This window comes from Dasypus novemcinctus, chromosome 3 (assembly GCF_030445035.2).
Source record: "Dasypus novemcinctus isolate mDasNov1 chromosome 3, mDasNov1.1.hap2, whole genome shotgun sequence".
Taxonomy (NCBI): Eukaryota; Metazoa; Chordata; class Mammalia; order Cingulata; family Dasypodidae; genus Dasypus; species Dasypus novemcinctus.
In genome coordinates this window covers 61,254,977-61,278,565 of record NC_080675.1, presented here as the reverse complement: position 1 = coordinate 61,278,565, position 23,589 = coordinate 61,254,977, and the positions used below count along the sequence as shown (strand labels likewise).

Sequence of the window (23,589 nt, the reverse complement as noted above, 5' to 3'; positions counted from 1 at the left end):
ACTCTCAAATATTTAGAAAATACGTAAGTATAATAGATAAAATAATACAACAAAATGGCAAAATGTTCGAAGGTGGTAAATATAAATATCTTTGTAGGAGTATACTGGAGTTCTCTGTACAGATTTTTGTATTATTTTAGCAACTATCCTGAAAATTTGAAATTATTCCAAACTAAAAAGTTGTTTTGTTTTTTTTTTAAAGAACTGAGAGTAGCAAGAACTGTCACACAGAGTACAGTCTCTCTAGGCATATTTTTCATTCATTGTTATTTTAAAACGTACTCTAAGACCTTCCTTTAGTAAGCAGGTAGATACAAGTCTCTCTTACTGAACTGTTTACAAAATTAAAAGGCTGAGCTTTAAAGCACAACCAACCTTCTCATTGCCTATGGCCATGATAGATTCCAGACATTTTACTTTTTAACATTTATGAATTTATTATAAAAGTATTATTCTTTATCATTCCTCTCAGATTTTTAAGCAATCCATAATTTTAAGAAGAGTAATGAAGATAAATCTGAGTTTTAGTTTAAAAAAAGAACAACAAGTAGCAACAACAACTTCCAGAGTAACATTGGTCTAGACTCTAACTTCATGGGACAAAGTACAGAGAGCAAACTGAGCTGCACTACACAGGTCTGATCCTGTGGTGGCCAGCTCCCAAGACGGTCCACACGATAGCCCCTCCTGGTATTCTCACCCTGAATAGTTCTCTCCCACACTACACCAGGATTAGTCTGTGTGACTAATCGAATACAACAGAGGTGGTGGTATGACATGTCTGACATTAGGTTATAAAAGGTACCACAGCTTCTGCCTCGGTTGGTCAGAGTCTCTCTCTCTCTCTTTCTCCTACATCACTGGCTCTGAGGCTGCCACGTAGTGAGCAGAGGCCCGGGTGGTGGGAACCTGAGGCCTCCAGCAAATGGCAAGCAAGGAACACATGTTCCCTGTTAACAGCCTTGAATGAGCTGTGTCCTCCTGCCCCAGTGAAGCCTTCAGGTAACTGCAGCCCTGGTCAAAATCCGGGCTGCAACCTCATGAGCATCCTGGAGTCAGAATTGAGTTCCTCACCCACACAAACAGTAAGTAAAATGTTTTATTATTTTTCACACAGCAATGGGTAACTAATACAGAATATATTATAATATTCTTAATATTTTGGCTATATATATTTTGCTAACTTATAAAATCTTGTAAACCTGCTAACTTATAAAGGCTTATAACAAAGATATTAACTGTCTTCTTTAGGAAAGCTTAAACTGTCTCTTTTCAATCATTACACAATCAAATGGAACTCTAATACAGTTTTGATGAGATTACAAAAACATAAATAGATACAAGAAAGAACCAAAATATGCCACTGATTACAATATAATCAATGATTCCATTGATCACACATCCTTAGAAACATGCATGGGAAGAAACATACACTGAAGGACACATTATCGTCAGAATACAGATGCATGGATACACACTTAAACGCTCACCTTCCTATTAGTAGGAGATCGTTCTTTCTGAAACTGTTCACATTCTCTCTTTAAGCTCAATTTCTCTTGCTCCGGGGGTTTTACAGTACCTGATGGATTTAGATGTTTTTGGTTCTTGGGGGGAAGAAGGTTGGATTCCAGCTGATGGACCTAATGAGAACAAATGTGAAAGGAAGAAATACTCATCTAATCACGCAGCCACAAACAGAAAACTTTTTATTCAGCACTTGGGTTCTGATGTATTAAAAACCTATTTTTCTCCTATCCAAATCTACCAGTTCTGGAAGTCTAGATTTTCTGTATTTCAAAAGACCCTTTCTAGACCAATATATTTGTAGTATAATTGGGTTAAAAACCCAACACCGTAAGGACAAGATACAGAAAAGAAGACTTCTGGCTTGTATACAAAACAAACTTCCAGGAGTTAATAAATGATGTGCCAAGAAAGCAGACACAGTCCTAGGCACCTTTTTAAAATAAGGTTTTATTTATTTATTCTTCCCCCTACCCCTCAAGTTAGCACTATCTGCTCTCTGTCTCTATTTGTTGTGAGTTCTCTGTATCTGCTCATCCTCCTTTCAGAAGGCACCAGGAACCAAACCTGGGACCTTCCATGTAGAAGGCAAGCACCCAATCGCTTGAGTTATGTCCACTCCCTGCTTGTTGTGGCTCTCATTGTGTCTACTTATTGTGCCAGCCTGTCATGTCAGCTCGGTGTCTTCCTCATTTTCTTTAGGAGGCAAGGGAAACTGAATCCAGGACCTCCCATGTCAGAGGCAGGTGCCCAACTGCTTACGCCACATCTGTTCCCCTAGTCCTAGGCACTTTTGCTTGGACATGAGCATAACTTTTAGAGAGTGAATGAGGAGAAAGTCCTATCTACTCTGTATTGGACTGTTCATACCTGAACTGATGGATTTGCATCAACTAAGTCCCATAAGCACAGGGAGCATGCCTGTATTCATTACTGCAGCTTCAAAGAGCAGAGTTTCCAGCACAGAGGAGGTGTTCTGAACAAGTATTTGCGCCTCTTCAGAGTTAGAGTTACTCCTCAAAAGAGGTGTTTAAGCATAAATTAAACATAGTTGACCACTTGGCAGAGGTGAAGAGAATTTAAGTATCAGTCTGGTGTTGGGAAAGATGACCTTTGAAAACCATTCCAACCTTGAAATGCTTTAAAATGGTCACCTTTTCCTCATACAAGGAGTTAGATGAATAGGCTCTGAGTCTCGTTTTGCCATTTGTGTTACCAATCTAGGCTAATTAATTTTCATGAGGAATATATGGTTAACATAATTTCTATGAGTCTATGTTTGGGCATGAGGATTAAAAATCACAGATTTTAAAAAATAAACTACTTATACAAAGTGAAAAAAAGTATGAAGATATCAGGTTAAAATTACATGCAAGTAAATGATAAATTATAATTCTTAAAATAAGTCTGCCATGGCAGAATATTGAAATCCATACCCTAGAACCATTTCAATCATATCAAATATTCATGTTCGTGTCAAACTAACCATAAACTAACCATTTTGAGACACGTGCCACCACGTGCAACTTTTCAAGTTACCTTCTCTTGGCAGTGAGCGAGCTCTGCTTTGGTATTCTGCACCACGGTTTGGAGCCTTTCATTCTCCTGCCAAAGAAGCTGTTGCTCCTCATTCTTCAGATGATCCAGCTTGTCCCAAGATAGCCTTTTCTGCTGGTTGTGGAACCCTGATGGATGAGTGACTATTTCTGGGGCCCGGTTCTTAAGAGAGAATTGCAAAGTAAAGCCTTAAAAACAAGCCAATGGTCATTTCTGTTTTGAGAAATGTGTCATATTTACCTAATGACAAAAATTCTTCATAAGCAACTTTCAACCTTAACCTTTCGTTTCTAATGGGAGTGTGCGTTTGTAAATATAAATAAAACCATGTTCCTGGAGTTTGGTAAAAAGAGGTTTGGAAATTTGGAAAATTCTCTGCTTAAAATGGACTTTGGCAAAACAGCCCTGTCAAGTCTAATAGCTGTGATAATTGGAAGGCAAGCCCCAGTTCCATAGAAGATTCGAATATATATAAATATTAAAAATGGCCTCATTCTCAGGAGGTTATGCTTTGAACCTAGATAACTCCCATTATGGCTAACAGAGGACACAGTGGGAATTCTGAAATATGCTGTCAACTTGAAAGCTTTCACAAGCTGAACCCTGCTTTCAGTTTCACATGTGCAATCTTACCCTTTTTTCAGAATCAAAAGAACATACTGCTCATTTAATGTAGGCCTGAATTCAAGAATACACTTTTAAGCTACTACAGTAAAATTCTGGATCCTAAAAATGCTTAGAAAAATGAAAAAGCTAATATAGCTAATTAAGCCTCATGCCTTTTAAGTCAAGATATGAAAAAAAAAAGGTACAACCTCATCTTGAGAAAAAAGCAAATACAGAAGTAATTTTGAAAACAGAAATAACTATCTTACTAAAAGCAAATCACAGTTTAAAAAAAAATCACCACGACATAAAATGGCTGAATGTTTACTTTTATCATAGGGTAGAATATTAACATCTACCTCAAGGCTGGCATTGCTCTTAATTTACTTGGGAACAGATTAAGCAGCATTATGATATATTAAAGGAGACACAGTGACACTTTCTGCAACACCACCATAATAGTCTGCCAGCTAACACTTTCACCAGCTCTCCCTGGACTTCCTAGCATTTTAGTAATAACCCATTTGGTAACAATGGATTATTTCCTAGAATGTAGTATTACTGTTTTAAGTCACAGTTTTCCTCTTCAGCTCTACTTTGTGTGTGTGGTCCTAGATTAATTTCTCACAATATTATTCTTGACTGTTAACTTTTGAGGGCGGGGTTCACACAAGTGCTTTTATATACAATTGCTCAATGAGGAATATGTTTTAGTTTTATTACTGGAAGACGCAACTCTCAACTCATCTGTCTGGCTCCGTACAAAAATTCTCTTGTCACTATGGTTTCATTTACATGAAGCTCAAAAATAGGCATCCCTAACCTATGGTCGCAGAGGGCAGAAAAGTGGTTTTCCTGGGGGCAACTGGAGGGGGCACAAGAGCTGGTGGGGGCCAGAAAGGTTCTACCTCTTTTTTTTTTTTAAAGATTTATTTATTTATTTAACTCCCCCCCCCCCCGTTGTCTGTTCTCTGTGTCTATTTGCTGCGTCTTGTTTCGTTGTCCGCTTCTGTTGTGAGCGGCACCGGAAGTGTGGGCGGCACCATTCCTGGGCAGGTTGCACTTTCTTTCACGCTGGGCGGCTCTCCTTACGGACGCACTCCTCGCGCATGGGGCTCCCCTACACGGGGGACACCCCTGCATGGCAGGGCACTCCTTGCGCACATCAGTACTGCGCATGGGCCAGCTCCACACGGGTCAAGGAGGCCCGGGGTTTGAACCGCGGACCTCCCATGTGGTAGACAGACACCCTAACCACTGGGCCAAGTCCGTTTCCCAGGTTCTACCTCTTGATCTAAGGATAGTTACACACACAGACATACACACGTATGTAACATATAACATATACTTGTGAATATATACTGATATAAATGATCACGTTACACACTTAAAATTAGTGCTCTTTATTGTTTGTAAGTTATACCTCAATAAAAAAGAAAAGAAATTACCTTGTCACCAGCATTCTGAAGTTGCTTATGCAAGGACATCACTTCTTGTTTTAAAGCCTCCTTTTCCTGCTGAGTCACTCGTAGGTCAGATTTAATCCGGGACATTTGCAGGTTCATATTCTGCAGAGTATCTTCTAAATGCTGAACCTGCATCATGAGAACAGTCTTTCATTCCTAAACAAATGCTCCATGGTTTCATCTCTAGCATGTTCAGAAATAAATGAGAGTGGATAAGAAAACTCCAAGGTATCTTCTTTTTCTAATTACTTTATGCTACTCTCTTCAATAGCTCAGTGAAAACTCAAGATATTATGTATATTCTTTGGATATTAAATTATACTTAGGACAATGATGAACTAAGCTTCAAGCAAGATATTGCTGATATAGTCATCTGGTAGATTACTAAATGAAAACTTACAAAATTGTGAGTAGCAACTGGCATCACAGAAGGTAGTTTTAGTAAATTTTGTAAAATTGTGTCTTAGCCTATGGTGATAGTTTGTAAAGACCTCTTCGTTGAAAATAAAAATATGTACTTGTAGAACTTTCCTCCACATTAATATCTGGTATCAAATTTATTTCAATTTTTAAAAATTTAGATTTGTAAAAGGTATGTTGATAGAGATCTTTAACTATAATAGAACATAAAATCTGCCTTAGAGCACTTTATTTCTAAATTAGGAATGAGGAGCCATTTTTATACACTAGTCTCAACCTTTCATAAATATGTAATCTCGTACTTAGTGAACTTTGGAGGAAATATTGCACAAATTATTTGACCATACTGTAATTGTTTATCAAATATCAGTTAAATTAAATGCATTTTCATTCTGAGCCCTTTCTTTTCAAATAGCATTTCTGTTGAAAGATACAGGAAAATAATAACTGTGAGTGAAATAAAAATTGTTCACATACCTTTTCCTGTGAAGCCACTAGCTGTGACTTTAAGCTTTCACTCTGGTGCTCCCAAGACTTATGTTCTTGCTTCATAGCAGCAATTCTGTGCTCTAAAAGACTTGCTTTTGCCAACTGTTTCAAGAAGTAAAAAGAGGTAAGAAGGCAGTTTTGTAAAGATACCTTGCCTCAATTTATATACTTCAGCTCCTGTTTTCGAGATCCAGTACCATCTAGTTATGTGGGGAGGCAGGGCAAGGTAAAAAAAAGGAGAGATATTTTCCTGACTCCCTGTTTTACCTCTAATTTTGAGAAGTTCCTTCTTTTTGGAATTTCCATTTTTCCTTCTCACTGTGTCATATTTTGAGAGTGGGGGATGGTGGGCTGGAAGGCAATTAGAAATCTCAAGCATGTACCATAGTAGGAAAATACATAATGCCCATTAAGGCAGGTGGGAAAAAAGCAGTGGTTTTGGATCTGCTAGGGAAAATATGATAGGAAAAAAAAAAGCTCATCTAGGAAATAGACTTCAAATGATTAAATACAGTAACATTTGTATTATTTTTGCAGCATGTGATATACACAGTTGCATTACATATGTTAAATAGCACTTCATATTAATATGAAACAAAAGTTACATATTATTTTTAATAATGAAATTATTAAACAATTAATTCAGACTCCTGTCACATCATGGCTTCAGAAACCCCAGGGTCACAGAGACCTACGATACCAGAATGCCAGCTGGAATGCTGTTCTGAGAAATGTCAGAACAATTAGGCTACCACGGGAGGTTCGTGTTCTCTGTCCCTAGAGAAATGCTCATTATGGCTCACGACGTACAACGATGGCACCGAGGCTTGTTACTTGTATTACCTTATCAATACAGCTATTTAATTCTTCACTTAGAGCTTCCTTTTCTTTCAGCAGTTTTTCATTGTAGCTTAGAACACTAGAAATTTTTTGCTGGAAGTCAGAGAGATCAGGACATCTGTGCAGCTGTAGGAGATAAACAAATAAGACCTTCCATCACATCTCATGGCTGTATTTATAAGGAGGTATTTATAAACAGGGTGTTTACATGGCTGCTGCAATTTCCCTATCTTGAGATACTTCAGAGGACATATAAACCCTAGGGGACTATAATTAACTTGAATAAAATATTCTTTGCTGACTTCCCTCAGCTCCTAAATGCCTACTCAGACTCAATCAGACAGATATCGTCAAAAAATGGTTCTAGCTTTCTGTTTTACCTTTAGGGAAAAATAAATAACATACGGTCATGCTACTGTCAACTTACATATAACATATAATGTAATACATCTTCCTTATGCTTTTTTTAATTTTTAAAATTTTAATAGTTCAAATCAGCACGTCTGGTTCCTTTTAGCTCCTTCACTGCCAAACTTGAGGACAGGGACTGCTTCAGTTTCTCTGCCTTTTCTTTATCTGTATAAAGGTATCTGATGTATCAAACTTGAAACTTTCCATTATCCTTAGTTTTCTCAGCCTTGACAGATCTGGCATCCTTTTGCCTGGCTGTGAGCAGATCCTTGGTTTCTTCAATTTTGCATGGGATGGGACAAGGTGTGCTGGGAAGCAGGTGTGGACTCGCACAGCAAATGGCAAGAAGCAAGCAGGACAGAAAAGGAGCCCTCTTTTTTTTTTTTTTTTTTAAGGAGGTACCGAGGATTGAACCCAGGACCTTGTACATGGGAAACAGGCTCTCAACCACTTGAGCTATACCTGCTCCCCAACCCTCAAGCTTTTTTAAACTAGAAAATCTTTTTTTACAATTCTTAGTAAAAAATATAAAATTTGTATGAACTACATAATGCATTAACACACAGGCAAGTTCAAAGATAAAACAATTGGTGTTTTTTTTTTCAGCTTGTCCCATGCTCTCTTCCCTTTGAAAGATGACTAAATTGACTGGTCAGTAAAATGTTGCTGATGTGGACACCCTGGCTTTGTCCCCCCGAGCACTTTATGGAATCGAAGCAAACCAAAATCTGGTTTTTGTTCTTTTCCAGCAACAGCCTTGGCACTACTGACATTTTGGGCTGGGTAATTCTTTGTGTGGGTGCTGCCTAACCCATCGTAGGTTGTTTAGTAGCATTCCTGGACTTTACCCAGTAGATGCCAGTAGCACCTCCCTCCCAATTGTGAAATCCAAAGATGTCCCCAGACATTGCCAGCTGTTGGAGCCCTCTCCAAACCAAGTACCACTTCTTTAGAGGCTGTTTCTTACACTTTTTACCTGCATCCCATAGTTTATAAGAAGCTCTTTTATTTTCTTCCATTTTACTTGGTTTAGAAGGTACCAGGGATTGAACCTGGGACCTCGTACATGCAAAGCAGGTGTTCAACCACTGAGCTACATCTGCTCTGCCCCGCCCTCCCCACCTTTTTTCCCCAAATTTTCAATTCTTAATCATTATGGTTTTATGGCCATCTTTCTACTTCCTACCTGAAGTTCTTTCACATTTAGATTTAGAGACCTTAAGGGTTGAATCTTGTTTTCAACTAGCAACAAATCCAGCTGCCTTACAAATCTGAAAAAGTCAGAAAGGCATAGGAAAAAGGGATTTTAAAGTAGTTGGGCACTGGTTTCTTAAAGGACCTTCTCTTTTTCCCACTACACTACAAACTTGATACCATTTTGAATGTTTGCCATCAGTCATGTGGCTTCAGTGCTATAACGATACACATAAAAGCATTTTGTGAACTATAAATCTTTATGTCCCACAGAATGGTACATGTTTTCTAGTTCCAAACTGTACATCAGCAACACTGCGCTGACATTATCCTACCCTTGTGATCAAAAAGAGTCCAGAAGCCAGATGAAACAACTTCCCACAAAAGGCAGACAGGGCTCACTTTTTTCTTCTCACTGTTTATACTAATATCTCTATAAAAATGTGCAATAAAAATGCACATTTTTATCATGCTATTCTACTTCCAGCTCTGCCCCTTTCCTTCTGTTCTCCACCTTAGCAAAGTCATAGAGCATGCATTTTTCATGCTATGGATTTGGAAGTCATCATTATCATCTTAAAGTTTAAATAACAAATTGAGTTTCAAAAGGTGGTGGGAAAAAAGAATGCCCAAGTTAATGAAGATAAATTTGCTAAAAACAGCTTTAGGATATTTATAACACCAATGAAGGGCCTTATGAGTTTTAATTTCTGGCATTCTGGCATATTTATACTGGGACGATAGCTTCTCTAGATATGGTAGAATAGATACATATTGCAAAGCAGTATTTGACTTGAAAAGTTCCTTATAAAGCACATATTGGACACCAGGACTGTAATAGAAATTATAAGAGACACAAATACTAAGAGTCTTTTAATATATAGGATAACAAGACTTATATGAGTCAATAAGAGATTGACACAAGTGTAACATTAGGAGGTACAAACTTTGAATGTTTCAAAATTCAGGGAAAGATACCTTTTGGCTTATAGGCTGAAGAGATGTAAGAACAAAATTTTACAGTCTAAGGATATCATGGTATTAAAGAAATCTCCAGTGAAGCAAAAAAATCAGAACTAAATTCTTCTAGCATAGATTCATATTGCTTGAATGGAAAGATTCCTGTACTAACTGAAAAGTAGTTAATAAAAATAAAGAGAATGTCCAAGATATAACTTTAAGGAAAACTCTTTTTTTTAGTACCTAAAATTAAGCCTTTGTTTGAAACTTTACAACAGGCTCCTTAAAGCCAAATTCCTAAGGGGGCTGCATACCTGATAATGCCTAGAATCTACTTTTATGCTTTTAAACTTGCTATAAGAAAAAAGGCAGAAAAGGAACCAGCCTCACAAATCTGAGTGAAGAGCATTATGAAAGTTATGAGCAAGAAAGCTAACTTCTTGTTAAACTTATATTATTTTATCACCTGGCTGGGAGAAAGAACAAATTGCTTAAACTGAAGTGGTTTACTTATAGTGACAACATCTAGAGTAAACTGATGTGATTCTTTTATAGTAACAACATCTAGAACCTAGAACATGACTTTAGAATTAGTAATGTGAACCCTTAAAAAACAGATTTGTACTTCCAGTACTCAACTTCACTAAATAATAAGCTAGTTGACAGGGCTCAGTAAAAAGGACATTTGGTGGCTAAAAACTAAACCCCCAAAACAGACCATCAGGTCCATAATGTTCCATGACACTTGCTAAGCAGCACACAGCCTTACCTGTTTCATTTTCTCCAGTTCATCTTTGAGAAGGAGGTTTTCCTGTTCCATAATATGGGTCTGTATTTTAACTTCAGAAAGTTCTACCTCCAGAGAAGACACTAGACTGGAGGACTAAGAGGAAAAACTAAAGTCAAATGACAGACATATTCATTAAGACTGGGCAAAACTTACTAGTTCACTAAGGCAATTTTACAGAAAAACTAAAACAAATTCACAATATACACGGTCTTAAAACCATTTATCTTTATACTCAAAGGAACTAACCAAAGCCATGTTGTAAAAGACTCCCTTACAGGTTTCTCCACTGTAAATTTACTATCCTTCTCTTTGTAGTCAATAAACATCTTGAGTAAGATACTTTGAGACTATGTGAATCCTGTTGATCTTCAAATTTTGTCTATTAGTTTTAGCAGCCACCAGTAGATTTTGTCTTCATTATTACTGTAGTGTTTGCCTGAAGATGATTTTCTATTTCTTTCTTTCTGCATATTAATTGGAATTCTGCTCTAAGAAACAGCTGTCATTTCTTCCCATTTATTTAATCGATTTTTTTTATCAGTGGACTTATTTTATTCTGCATTTATTTTATAATTACATTTATTTTACACTATCATTATTTATTTTCTTGCTCAAATTGCTATCCATTTATCATATAGCTAGTGTTTGTATTCTACTTTGGCATTTTCCCCCATCCCCCACATCTTGGTTGTTTTTAATCGTTTACTTTGGGAATTATGAAACATTACTATGTTTGAGAGCCAGAGCTACAAGAAAAGCTATACACAAAACTGTCGCTTCCCTTCTCGTCCCATCTACCCCAATGCCACTGCCCTTCCCACCTATTTCCAAGAGGTAACCAATTTCTTTTTAGTTTCTGATTGGTTGTTCCTGTATTCCCTTGGACAAATGAATAGATACATGTGCATTTTCTTATATCTCCTTCTTTCTGACACAGAGGGAGGAATACTTTACTCTTTAATGCTTTGCTTTTCTCAATTAACAGGTATCCTGAAAATAACTTTATATCAATAGCAAACTTTCCCTTTTTTTTTAGCTGCTGCACAGTACTACTCCATGGTGTTGATATAGCATAGTTTATTCAATCATTCTTCTATATCTGGGCATCTAGGTTGCTTCCAATATCTTACAATTATAAACAGCATTGCAATGAATAACCTTGTGCGTGTGAATTTTCCTATTGTTGGAGAAGTACCTTCAGGATAGATTCCTAGAATTGGGATTATGGGGCAGAAGGTTAAGTACATATGTAATTTTGCTAGTTATTTGCCAAATTTCCCTCCAGAAGATTATACCAGCATGTATTCCCACCAGCAATGTATAAACATAAATGTGCCTGTTTCCCCATAGCTTTGCCAACAGAAAATATTGTCATATCTTGATGTTTTTGTCAGTCTCATAGGTGAGAAATGGTATATATTATTTTAATTTGCATTTCTTTAATTACAAGTGATTTTAAATGTTTTTCCATAGATTTGAGAGCCATTTAAATCTCTTTTTTGGGTGAATGATTTGTTCATTTGTTTTTTTCCATTTGAGATCAGATTTTTGGTTTTATGTTTCTCAATTTTTAAGATTTCTCTATATAGTGTCCCTACATCTGTTATATATGTTGTGAACATTTTCCCCACTTTGTCACAATATTTTAACTTTGGTGATGGTTTTTTTTCATTTGGCAAAATTTTTAAAAATTTAATTGCTCTTTTATTGCCTCTAATTTTTGAGTCATAGTCTTTCTCCATACCAAGGTTAAAGAGGAATTCACCCATATTTTCTTGTAGTCTTGTACAGTTGTTTTTTTCAGATTCCTAATCCATTTGGAATTTATTCTTGCCTATGATATGAGATATGGATCTAATTGTAGCTATTTCCAAATTGTTACCCAGCATCCTTTATTAAAAAGTTCAGTTTCATCCCAGTGATTTGAGAAGCCTTCTTTCTATTCTACTGGTTTGTCTATTTACATACCAATACTATACTGTTTTAATTATTAAGGCTTTATATATAAGAAATTTAATACAAACATGTCTTTGATTTCTTGGGATTTATTCAAAAAGAAAACAAGACAGGTAGCTCCGGACCATACCTGCACTTTACAGTGTTCCAGTTCTTCTTTCAGATTAGACTTTTCTTGTTCCCATTCCTCCTGTATACTGGGCTGTGGCTCTTTTTTCTTCTGGCACTGTATTTCCGCCAGGCGATGATTAAGTACTTGTAATTCTTCCTGATTTTGAGAATTTTTCTGGCTAAGTTCTATATTTTCCAAATCCAACTGTTGGTTTTTGGCTTTTAATTCTGAAATCTAATTAAAATTGAAAGAAAATTTAACAACTGCCTACCCTACTTCTGCTAAAAAAAAACAGATTTAGAGACAAATTGTTTTTCCTTTTCTATATAGACAAAGTTTATATATGTGTGTGTATACTAAAAACTGAAATAATAATAATACAAGCTCAAGATTACAAATTCAATCAATTTGGAAGTGTATGAAGAAGTGAAAGACACTCAGTACAATTCCACCCACAGATGCACCCATTGTTCACAGCTGGATATGTATCCCTCCAGAGTATTACCTATGTACATACAAAAAACCCATATACACATATAGATTCTTTTATTTCTCTTTTCAGCAAAAATTTGGATCATTTCATGTTTGGGCACCCTGCTTTTCCCAGTTATCATATCTTACAGCTTCTCATATTTTTAGGTCAGTGTCTTCAGAAACCGCCACATGATATTCTTTTTAATGACTGTAAGGTATTCTAGGTTATCAAGACATCGGTAATGCATTTATCCATCCCCAAATTAATAGACACGTAGGTTGATTATCATTTTTTGATTTTAACTATAAAGAAACAAAGATCTTTTTGGAAAATTCATTTACACAGGGTAGCATTTTGTTTTTAGGATCATTTCTTGAAAGTGGGATTGCTAGTTCAGAAGTTATGCGTATACATTACAGTTTTGGTAGATATTCCCAAACTGTTTCCCCTACAATGCTAACCAACTTAAAATCCTATCAACAAGGCATGAGTATAATCATTTTTTCACACCCTTGCTAATACTTCAATGCCAATCTTTCTTTAATTTCTGTTCATTTGACAAGTCAAAAATAGAAACAGATTTAATTTGTACTTCTCTAATTACTAATGCTAGCCATATTTTCAAATGTTTTTTTTTCTTTCTGTGACCTGATTTCATATAGATAGCTCATTTTTTTTCCAATTGGGTTTTGCCATTTATTTGCAAGAGTACAAAATATATTTTGTATGTAAACATCTTGTCTATTTCAAGTAATGAAAATAATCTTTTCCCAGTATGTCCTTTGACTGTTTTGGACAGATTCTAAAGGGTCTTTCCCTACAAAATTTTAGGTTGTGAGATTATATAAATTGGGTGTTAAATGCCACAAACTATCTGAATAAACAACAATTCTATGTCAAATGATATACTGATTAATTGGCATTCTATACCTATGAAATTTTGTAAGTTTCTGCTTTTAATTATGGTGAGGAAAGCAGAAGGAGCTAACATTTACTGAATGAAGGAGAAAATATTTATCAAATCTCAATACAGCCAAGCAGGGAGATTAGCCCTTGAGCTATCTTACTCCTAAGGCTATGCGCTTTCTACTCTTCCTCCAAACTACATGAGGGATAAAGCTAGTCTTTTCCAGGTATAGTTTAATTATAAAGCTTGTATTTCGCATCTAGAAATAGTATAATACATAGTTTCCCAAAAGCTGGGAGTCTAGTTTACAGGTAGCATGAAATGAGTTTCCATTTTCAAACACAGGAGTTATATTACCTTATTATGATTAGCTATATGTTATTCTAGTAGCATGTTATGTAAATTTCAAAAAAAAATAGAAAATTTCAGAATGAAGAAACATTAGGAACCATTAAATAGCTACTTACCTGTTTCTTTAAATTTTCAACCATCTTCTGAACTTCAGCTTTTTCCTTTTTTACAGCTTCTATTTTTTGCCTAAATGGACAATGCAAACATGATTTAAAAGTTAGGCTTTAGAAGTTGAAGCAAAATAAAATAGTTTTAGTTCTTGCAAAAATGTCTTCAGAAAGTTCAAGTGCATGTTTTACCACATTTCTTCCTGAGCTCCATTTAATTTCCCTAATTTCAGGTTAGAAGTGCTATCTTCTTCACTTAAAGTAGTCATTTCATTTCTCAAAATAGAATTTTCCTCTCGAAGCTTCTCAGATTCGTATCTGAAGTAAAGAAATTTAAAACAAAAAAGTTACAAGGCCATCATATGGCATCTTTGGAAAATACTGTATAGTGACTTCCAATAAAATATTCCATGCCAGTTAAAAAGAAAAATCTAAGTAAGAAGTCTCTTAGTATTTGGAAAGCAGATTTTGACATATTGACTCATTACATTTAGGAAGTAAGAATTTTACTGAAAGATATTAGGAAGGTGTAGCTGAGCAATTTGAGCATGGAGATAGGAATCAAGAATCAGTGCCCACTCTGGTTGCTTATTTTTCCAATGGCAAACATGCTGCTTTGAGCAAATGACTTAATTTATCTCACTCTCAAGTCCTTCCTGCTCTGAATAGACATAAGCCATAGTACTAAACTGTGTTAGCTTCAGGTTTAGACTCCAGGGCACCTAGAGAAAATTCACCACACAAATCAAAGGGCCATACTGAAATATGTATACTAATGTTTACTTTGTGCTCATTTTCATCTCATCATATTCTGATTTTTTAGAAATAAAAATGGTCTGAACCAAGAAGTAGAAAACTACATTCAGAATTAAATTCTTATGTTTTATATCATTAAGATATTTCAGACATGATGTGACATTTTACAAATGTTTTTTTCTCCCCAACCAAATTTGCTAGAAGACTAATGCAATCACATTTTATAGAGTCAAGTGAGCAGTGGTTGAAATTTTGTTTCATTTTTATATTTATTCTTTAAGCCTTTTTTCTAGAATCTGGTGACTCCAATAAAAGTATATATTCTAAAATAAATCTCCACTGCTTATATGATAACAGCTTATATTTCAAGTATAGTAAGTAAAAAACGATAAGCCACAAAACAAAAAATGTTTCCTATATTAGTATAAGAGGAGAGTTCTTATCTACTGAGTTAATACTACATAAAAAGCATTCATTCTCATACAATATGGTTCATCAAAATAAGATGGGGGGTGATAAATAAATCTTTTTTTAAAAAAAAGAAGGTAACAGCAAAATAAACCCAAACAAAAAAACAAACAAAACTATCCAAAGAAGTAAGTTAAAGACTTGACATACACTGATGATGCATATGGTTAAACAGCAAACACTCGCCCTAATCAACTTTCACATCCCATATTAACAACATTTATTTCCTCTAGAGGAAAGGAGTGGCTCTGAGACAAGGTTATTCTATTTGTTAATACAACACAGAAGCAGAGGGAAGTCTAGAGTGCTGCTCTCTTCTTGAAGACTAGCAGGTTAGTTTCTCTAGGCACAGCAAGCAGAAGAGGTTAGATTTGGTGAGGTGCTCTGTGGAATTCCGCAAAGGCACATACATTACCTCAGTAGTTCAACTTTACGCTGCATCTCACTGCACGTGCTTTGCAAGTCATGCATCATTGCCTTTAGCTCTTCCTCCTTTTCTCCTTGAGAAGGTATATCTTTTTGTTTAACTAAGGTCGTGACTCTCTCTCTTAGCTTTCTAGTCAGCTCCTGTAGTTTTTTTTTCTCCAGTTCTAACTCTGCTATTGTGGCCTGACGCTGAAAATGTTGTTCTTGAAGGCCTAGGAGGACTGTATTTTCTTCCAGTCTAACCTGGTTCTGTACTCTTGGCTTTTCTTGATGTGTCTGAATCACTCCTTGTAACCAAGTAACTTCACGGACTTTAACTTTTTCCAGGAGCTGTGCATTCTCTGGTTCAGGAGACGGGTTTTCTTGTTTATGTTCTTCAATCATACGGTGTACATTCATAAACTTTGGTGCACACTCTTCCAGTATCTGATTTAGTTCAAGGACTTTTTCATCAGTTTTGACTCCCAGGTTATCCAAATGGGATTCCCATGATGAGAAACAGTCACACTGCCGAAGTAATCTTTCCTGAAGCCTCTCAATTTTTCCTTGAAGTCCCAAAACCAGATCATTCAGCTCCTCATTTTCTCTTTTGACCTCATCATAACTCTTTTCCAGGCTAACAAATGTTTCAGTCACTCCCTCAACTTTCTTTAGATCATCCTGCAATCTGAACACTTCCAAAGCGAGTTCTTTGTTATTTTTCAGAGCTTCATCGTAACGTGTCTCCATCACTTTCAGCTCTTCCTGGAGACAGTAATTTTCTTTACTAGCATCTTCATATAACAGCTTATACTTGGGAGAGACCTCCGGGATTTGCTCAAGCATCTTTAGCTTCTTTTTTAGCACAGAAATATCAAAAAGTAGGTCTTGTTTCTTTTCAGAAGCTCGATCACAGTCTGCATGTAAGACCGTTAGTTGTTCCCGAAGCTGAATAATCTGATTTCTTAGGTCCCAGGTTTCAGCCCTGGTCTCTTCACTATTCTCAAGCTCGGAAAAACTTTCCACTGATGGTTCAGACTCCTCTATTTTGGCCTCCTGCCTTTGAGCAGAGCTCAAGCCTGTACTCCCCAGATCCTGGACCTCATCGTCTTGCAGGTCACTCAGAACATGCTCTATGATCATATCCTCAACTTGTGTCATTCTGTTTTGCAGTAAAAATGGCTCTGCTTGTTCCACGCAATTTCCAAAAACCTCAGTAGTTGGCTCATCTAAACAAGAAGACATTACTGACCCTGGCTCTAATTTTTGCAGCCTCTTCTGCAACCTAGAAATTTCATTAGCCATTTTCACATTTTCCTTCACTGCTCGTTCATGAGCTCTCTGCAGGCTTAGGAGGACATCTCCATTTTCTTCCAAAAGCTGCTCCCCTTGCTGAAGCAGGGACATGGCGCCATCTCCTTCTATCTCCTCCCTCTGTAGTGCCTGGCAGCCACTCTGAAGCCTAGAAAGAGGAGATGCCACCTGCTGCATATCCTTTATTTTATTCCGAAGCCTGGAGATTTCTGTGCCCATCTCTGTTCTCTCCCGATCTGCTTTTTCACAGGTCACTTTGTGGATGCTTTCCATGGCCAGAAGCTTGGACATCATTTCCTGCCTTTCCTGCTCATGCTCCATTTCCAGCTTCTCAAGCTGCTGGCTAGCCAGAAGCTCCAAGGCCCCTGCCTGGCACAGGACCTGCTCACGGTCCTTCAGCTCTCTATTGTGATTGCTCTTCAGCTCAAGTATCTGGCTGGACAGCAGGCTTTGCTGCCTTTCAGACACATTTCTTAGCTCTTCCAGGTCTTTGAGGAGCTGCTCTCTCTCAGCTACCAGACTGTTCAGATGTTCTTTGTACGTTTTCTCCAGCATCTCTCGCTCCTGAGTCAGAACCAGAGAAGTTGCTTTCTCTCTTTGAAGAGTCTCTTTAAGCTGTTCCTGGGCCTCTGCACACTCTTGGGTGAGCTCATCCTTTTCAAACTCCCACTGGGATTTCTCTTCCCGTTGTTGTTCCAGGAGGTCCTTCAGTTCTTGGTGGTAGTGCCCTTCCAGATTTCGCAGGGCATCTTCACATCCTTCGGTGACTTTCTGACAGTCAGCCTGAAACTGGGCTTCTATCTGAGAGGCTCTTCTATTACACTCAGTTTCCATTTTTTCCCTAAATGTGGTCAACATACAGCATTACTGAAATGGCTGTCAACTCCAGGAGCAAACAAAAAAACATTTTCCCATGCATAGAAGAGGCTGCCAAGGCAACAGTTAAAATACTTTCTAAAAATGATCTTCACACATTCCTGTGTGATTCATTTATACTGGAAGGGATCTTATTTCTGAGAGCTGGGACTGGCAGCCATAATTAATTTAAAAGACATACTTACCCCTCTGCATTTAGGGGGAAAATTTAGAAACCAAATCTTCCAGCATACTCCTGGAAATATGTGTATACTGGATTTTTAACCAAAGACTTTAACTGACATTTCACATTGATCAAATGCATATTAATTTAACCCATATCTTGAGAAATATATAAAATTCTTTCATTTAATTAAGCATGCTTTGTAATACATTAGTCAGATAAAGCACATGTATTAACAAATTCATTCTGTTTTTTGCTTCTTACTCAAACAGATAGCACTCAGTTAATCAAGGTGTTAAGCCCTCAAATATATCTGAGATTTCACATCAGGAATGTCAGCACAAAGTACTGTTTCATAACTCTGGGAGGAAATGTAACTTTTCCCAGAACCCAGCTTAAAAATAGGCTTTATAGAAAACAGGACTGACCCAGGAAGGAACCACATTTGGAATAAACTTACCTTCACCTGAAGCCTTATAATAAGTCTTGATACAAGAAATATATCCCTATTTGGTTTTTTTTTTCCGCTTTAAAAAACAAAACAAAAAACAAAAAAAACCAGTTCCAACTGCCCCAGGGTAGGCTTATGACTAAACAAAGGCAAACAAGTTGAGAAATTTTAAAAGCATCTAGTCAGTCAATGGGCTATCAGGCCTCCTGATTTTGCAAAGTCTCCTTAAGTGACCTGAACTTCTGGTGGCCCCGAATGACAGCACCCCAGGTTGCTCCATTTCCCCTCGTTTTCTTACCTTTCCTCTTGAAGTTCCCTTTGGTGTTTTTCTAAGAGTTCTTTCCGCAACTCCTCTTTCTCAAGAGTGTGCTTCTCCACCAGGCTTTTCAGCTGCTCCTGGTGAAATTGCTCTAGTTCCTGAGTCAAGTCTCTCACCTTCTCTTCTGTCCAGCTGCCATTTTGAGTGAGTTCTTCCCTTTCTTGGTTAAAGCTTTCCGTCAACTGCTCTAGCCTAGCCTTGAGCTCCATCTCATGTTCTAGACTCAGCCTTTCCTGCAAACGAGTCTGTTCCTCATCAAAATTCACTTGCAGTTGATTCTTCTCCTCCTCATGCCTGCGCATAGTCTCTTGCTGTGCCTCCTTGTGCACCACTGCCTGCCCCTGAAGTCCTGCTATTTCATTTTTAAGGTCACTTATTTGTTTTCCCAAAGTATGCATTTCATTCTCATACTTTTGCTTCATGTTCTCTTGCTCCTTTTCACAAGTGCTCCTGGTTTCATCTAGCTGCTTTTCATAATGGCACACCTGAAATCAGAAAGTGAAACCACCACGATGTTATTTAACTGAAAGCTGAAGAAAGGAAAGTGTTGGGGACAGCAAGGACCTTTCTTCCTACAAGACATTCTTTGGTTTTTCCATTTTGTTTTATGTTAACTTAATTCAAAAACACTCTAACATATATTTAAGTCAAGCATGGTTTACTTTTAATTTGGTTGAATTTTATTAGTTTCTGAATAATTCTATTAAGAACTGAGTAGACTTTTACACAGACCATTTGTCTTCCCACACATCCTTTCCAACTGAAACTTAGGGTCTTAACATACTTAATGAAATTCAAATATTTATTGAATACCTATCAGGTACTCTTCAGGTCTCATAAGAGCACAAAGTTGGTTACGACACAGTTCCTGCCATCAAGGACATGGTGTGATGGTTAAGTTCATGTGCCAACTGAGCTAAATTATGATGTCCAGTTGTTTGGTCAAGCAAATCCTGACCAGATTGTTACTGTGAGGGTATTTTATTAATTTAAATCATTAGTCAGTTGATTGTTTCTATGGCTGATTACATATATAATCAACAAAGGAGAATGACTTCAACAATGAAAGAAGTCTCATCCAATTTTTGAAGGCCTTAAAGGGAGAAATGATCATTTCAGCGGTCTAAAGAAATTTTTTTTTTCTTTACTCAAGCCAGCTTCTCCTGGGGAATTCATTGACACCGTCATCACCACTTGCCCTATGGAGTTTGGACTTGCCAGTCCCCATGGTCACATGAATGATTCCTATAATAAATCTCATAATATTTACAAATATCTCTCCTGTTAGTTTTGTTTCTATGAACTATGACAGATTTTGGTACCGAGAGTGGGCTTTGGCAAGTCCACTATGTTATGACAAATATAAACAAGTATAATACAAGGCAGAATATAAAGTACAAAAGGTATAGGAAAAAGAGCTACAATGTAAATGGGGATTCAATGGAAGGAAAAGTTACATTTGGTTAGGGAGATATAGGAATGACCTCATGGAAGAGGCAGCATTTGATAAAAACTATGAGGGGCAAGTAGCCTTTCAAGTTGCAGAGAGAGGTAGAATAAAAGCATAAGTAAAGCTTATGTAACTCAAAGGAATGGTGAAAGAGGAAAACTGGAAATATAAGTTGAAGCCACATGGTGAAAGGTTTTGAAAATCTTTCAAAACTTGTACCTAATTTAGTTGATAATGCTATATTTTTGGGTTAGAGGTTTGAATTTAATATCTATTTAGGTACAGGTTTGAATATTAAGATGATTTTTAGCGAGTTGGAAATAATATTATGGCCTTCAATCTTCAAATTCCATGATGGCCAGAGCTGAACACACTATATTTTGGAGAAACTCTGCCAGGAGGAAAAGGCCTTGTACTTGACCTATGAAACCAGCCTGAGGAAGTATGGTCCAGGTAACCCCAGACACAAGAGGAGATGCATAGGAGAAAAGAGAATTGGGAAGGTCCTACAGGCAAAAACTTGTCCAAGCTCAAAGAAATGAGAGAACTGGATCAGCAGAAAGGACTTACTTTATCTTCGAGCTCCAATCTTAGATGACATAGGTCCCTGTGATGTTGTTCCTTCATCTGTTCAATGACCAACTCTGCCTCAATACTCATATTCAATGGATTGCATTCTTCAGAACCAAGCCCTGAAAGCACATGGGACCCAATGACCCTGGGGCAGATTCTTTCAATAAAACAATCTGGCATCTGAGGAGGTCCATCCCAATTTAACTAAGGAAAAAATTTCAGCCTAAAAAGACCTCAATACAATCTACTAGGAAACAAGAGAAGCTAAGAGAAGTCTTTTCTGTTTTCAAGCATTAGGGCAAACAAAAATAAAAGAAGGCAAACAGACCTTCCACATATAGGCAGTGCACCAAACCTTATCAGAATCCCTCTTTGTGAACAGCAGGAGGGGTAAGTTTGGAAACTGCTACTCGAAGGTGACCTCCTCCCATTGAAAATGCCACAGCATAAGGTAGTTTGGGCAAACCAAACAGCCATTCATCTGTCCAACAAATGTTGAGTAACAAATTAGCAGAGAGGCAATGTCCTAGGGGAATGAATGGCCACATACTTGTTGCTATGCCTTGAGGAGTTAACTTCATGGGGCAAGATAATCCAAACTATTATGCAACTTTACAGAAGACCAGGTATTGTAATAGGAATTTCCTGGGGTGGGAGTGGTACCCCATCTTAATTTATCAGCTAAGATAAAGTAGGGCATAGGTTAGTACCCCAGACATACACAATTTTGTGAAAAATTCTCAACTCATCCATTTTAAATTCACCTCTGTAACTGTTCATGAGTATGACTGAAAAGAACATTGGTTGAAAATGTGAAGCATAGGTTGGGGGCTGAGCTAGTCCACAGACAAAAAGATTATGTGTAATACTACAGAGATCTGTCAAGGCAAGAGGACCCAAACTCTGTGGAGGGACACAGACAGAAAGGAAAAAGGGCCTTTTCTTGGGTGTAGGTCCAATAGGTAGGGCTAATGGTCTTGCTCGGACTTTCTCTACATATATCCTTGGCATATCCCCATCTGAGAAGTGACACCTGGGCTGTGAGCCACCCCAAGATGGTATAGACTCTTGTGACCATGAAGGGCACCCCAACACTTGGTCTTTCTAGAAAAGCCCAGAAAGGTTGCTGTAATGAGTCATATCATCAGTAGGACTCCAACCTTAGACGACAATAAGTGAGCCAAGAACCAGAGGAAAGGTCTTAAGCCCCACCCCATGATCCCTCATTTATTCGAGTAACCAGGTGAAGAGGGCAAAAAACAATCCTTGCAAGAACCTGTACTCCTGCCCCAAGTAGCAGTGGAAAAAACTATTTGTAACCAAAAAATTGGTTAGCCCTAATTAGGGTTTCTCAAACTCAAATTCAATATCCCCCCAGGAAATACCAGGAAGGAGGAAAAAGCTGATGGTTAATGTAGGAGGGTTCCCAAACAACCCTGCCTTCTGTTCTTGCCACGTTTTCTTCAAATGCATGAATAACCAACTCTTATTTATCTTATTTGTTATTTTGCAGAGGCAATGAAGACATTCTTATGCACAGCCAGCATAAGAAAACCAGTTATGAATTCTGTGGTTTCCGACTGGCCCAACTGGAAAAATCATCTTCATACCAGTTAGGCACTCTTTTGGAAAGGCAAGATTTGGCAATCACGCAGTGTCTAAATTCTAATATTCCAAAGGCCTGTATTCTCAGTTTTGTGGCCAGTTTTATATATATATATATGTAACAAAGCAAATACCCTTATGGTTTGATCATCCCATTCCTTTGTTGATGCATATCAAAATCAGATGGGAGTAGTCTCATAAAGACTTCAAGGACAAACTGAAAACCAGGCCACAAGTGAAACAGCTTAAGAAAATGGTATTGCCAAAGTTTATGTTCTTTGGTTGCCAAAATTTTGCAATCTTACATTCAAGCATAGTTCTAAAAACAAAGGTCAAAGGCAAAGAATCTGAAAAGGTGGTGTCTGAGTATTTTTACCCTGGTCAGGCTCAATGCCACCACTGGTAACATCAAGCTCTTCTGACAGTGAGTTCTTCCAGGGGAGCCTGAACACTTTGCCCTGCGCACGATATTCTTCCAGCTCAGACTGCAGTTCATCCACTTGGTCTTGTAACACCTGGGGTTGAAAACCAACACAGCTTAGATATGACACCAAAAGCACAAGCAGCAAAGAAAAAAATAGATAATTTGGACATCATCAAAATTGAAAACTTCTGTGCTTTCAGGGACTTGGCTGAGAAAGTAAATAGACAACCCACAGAATGGGAGAAAATTTTTGCGAGTCATCTGATAAGTATCTAGAATATGTAACAACTCAATAATAAAAGGACAACCCAAATTAAAGACGTTTAAAGAAAACATTTCTACCTAATTAGAGCTAAACTCAATTGTAAAAGTGGCACAAATGTTTTGTTTCTTTTCTCTCAATGTGAACGTCTATTTGCTGAGCAGGCAGGCTGTGAGCAGCTGCATAAAAAGGTGAATGTTTTCCTCATCTCGACACAAGTACAATTTTCATCTAAAACAGAACTCAGTTATACTTATCTTATTAAAATAAAGTGTTTATGGTTTAAGGAAAAAAAAAACCCAAATGCCTAAACTTAGGGAAGTTACTTTAAAAAATTATTTACAAGGATGTTATTGTG

At 37.3% G+C, this 23,589-nt stretch overlaps 1 protein-coding gene across 4 annotated transcripts in view; it reads right to left on the bottom strand.

Moving 5' to 3' along the window:
• Positions 1-23,589, bottom strand: part of NIN (ninein) — a 105,824-nt gene that overhangs the window by 14,592 nt on the left and 67,643 nt on the right. For 3 of the 4 annotated variants that reach the window (XM_071213936.1, XM_058293440.1, XM_058293441.1), the window contains 13 exons: positions 22,922-23,060; positions 20,938-21,059; positions 18,897-19,402; positions 15,805-17,949; positions 14,358-14,483; positions 14,175-14,244; positions 12,344-12,559; positions 10,237-10,350; positions 6,906-7,028; positions 6,051-6,164; positions 5,136-5,282; positions 3,064-3,243; positions 1,491-1,640 (listed from right to left, as the gene is read on the bottom strand). In XM_071213936.1, coding sequence (XP_071070037.1) covers positions 1,491-1,640; positions 3,064-3,243; positions 5,136-5,282; positions 6,051-6,164; positions 6,906-7,028; positions 10,237-10,350; positions 12,344-12,559; positions 14,175-14,244; positions 14,358-14,483; positions 15,805-17,949; positions 18,897-19,402; positions 20,938-21,059; positions 22,922-23,060 — 4,152 coding nt within the window. The remainder of the gene's footprint in view (positions 1-1,490; positions 1,641-3,063; positions 3,244-5,135; positions 5,283-6,050; positions 6,165-6,905; positions 7,029-10,236; positions 10,351-12,343; positions 12,560-14,174; positions 14,245-14,357; positions 14,484-15,804; positions 17,950-18,896; positions 19,403-20,937; positions 21,060-22,921; positions 23,061-23,589) is intronic. The other variant, XM_058293443.1, reaches the window with a different exon arrangement.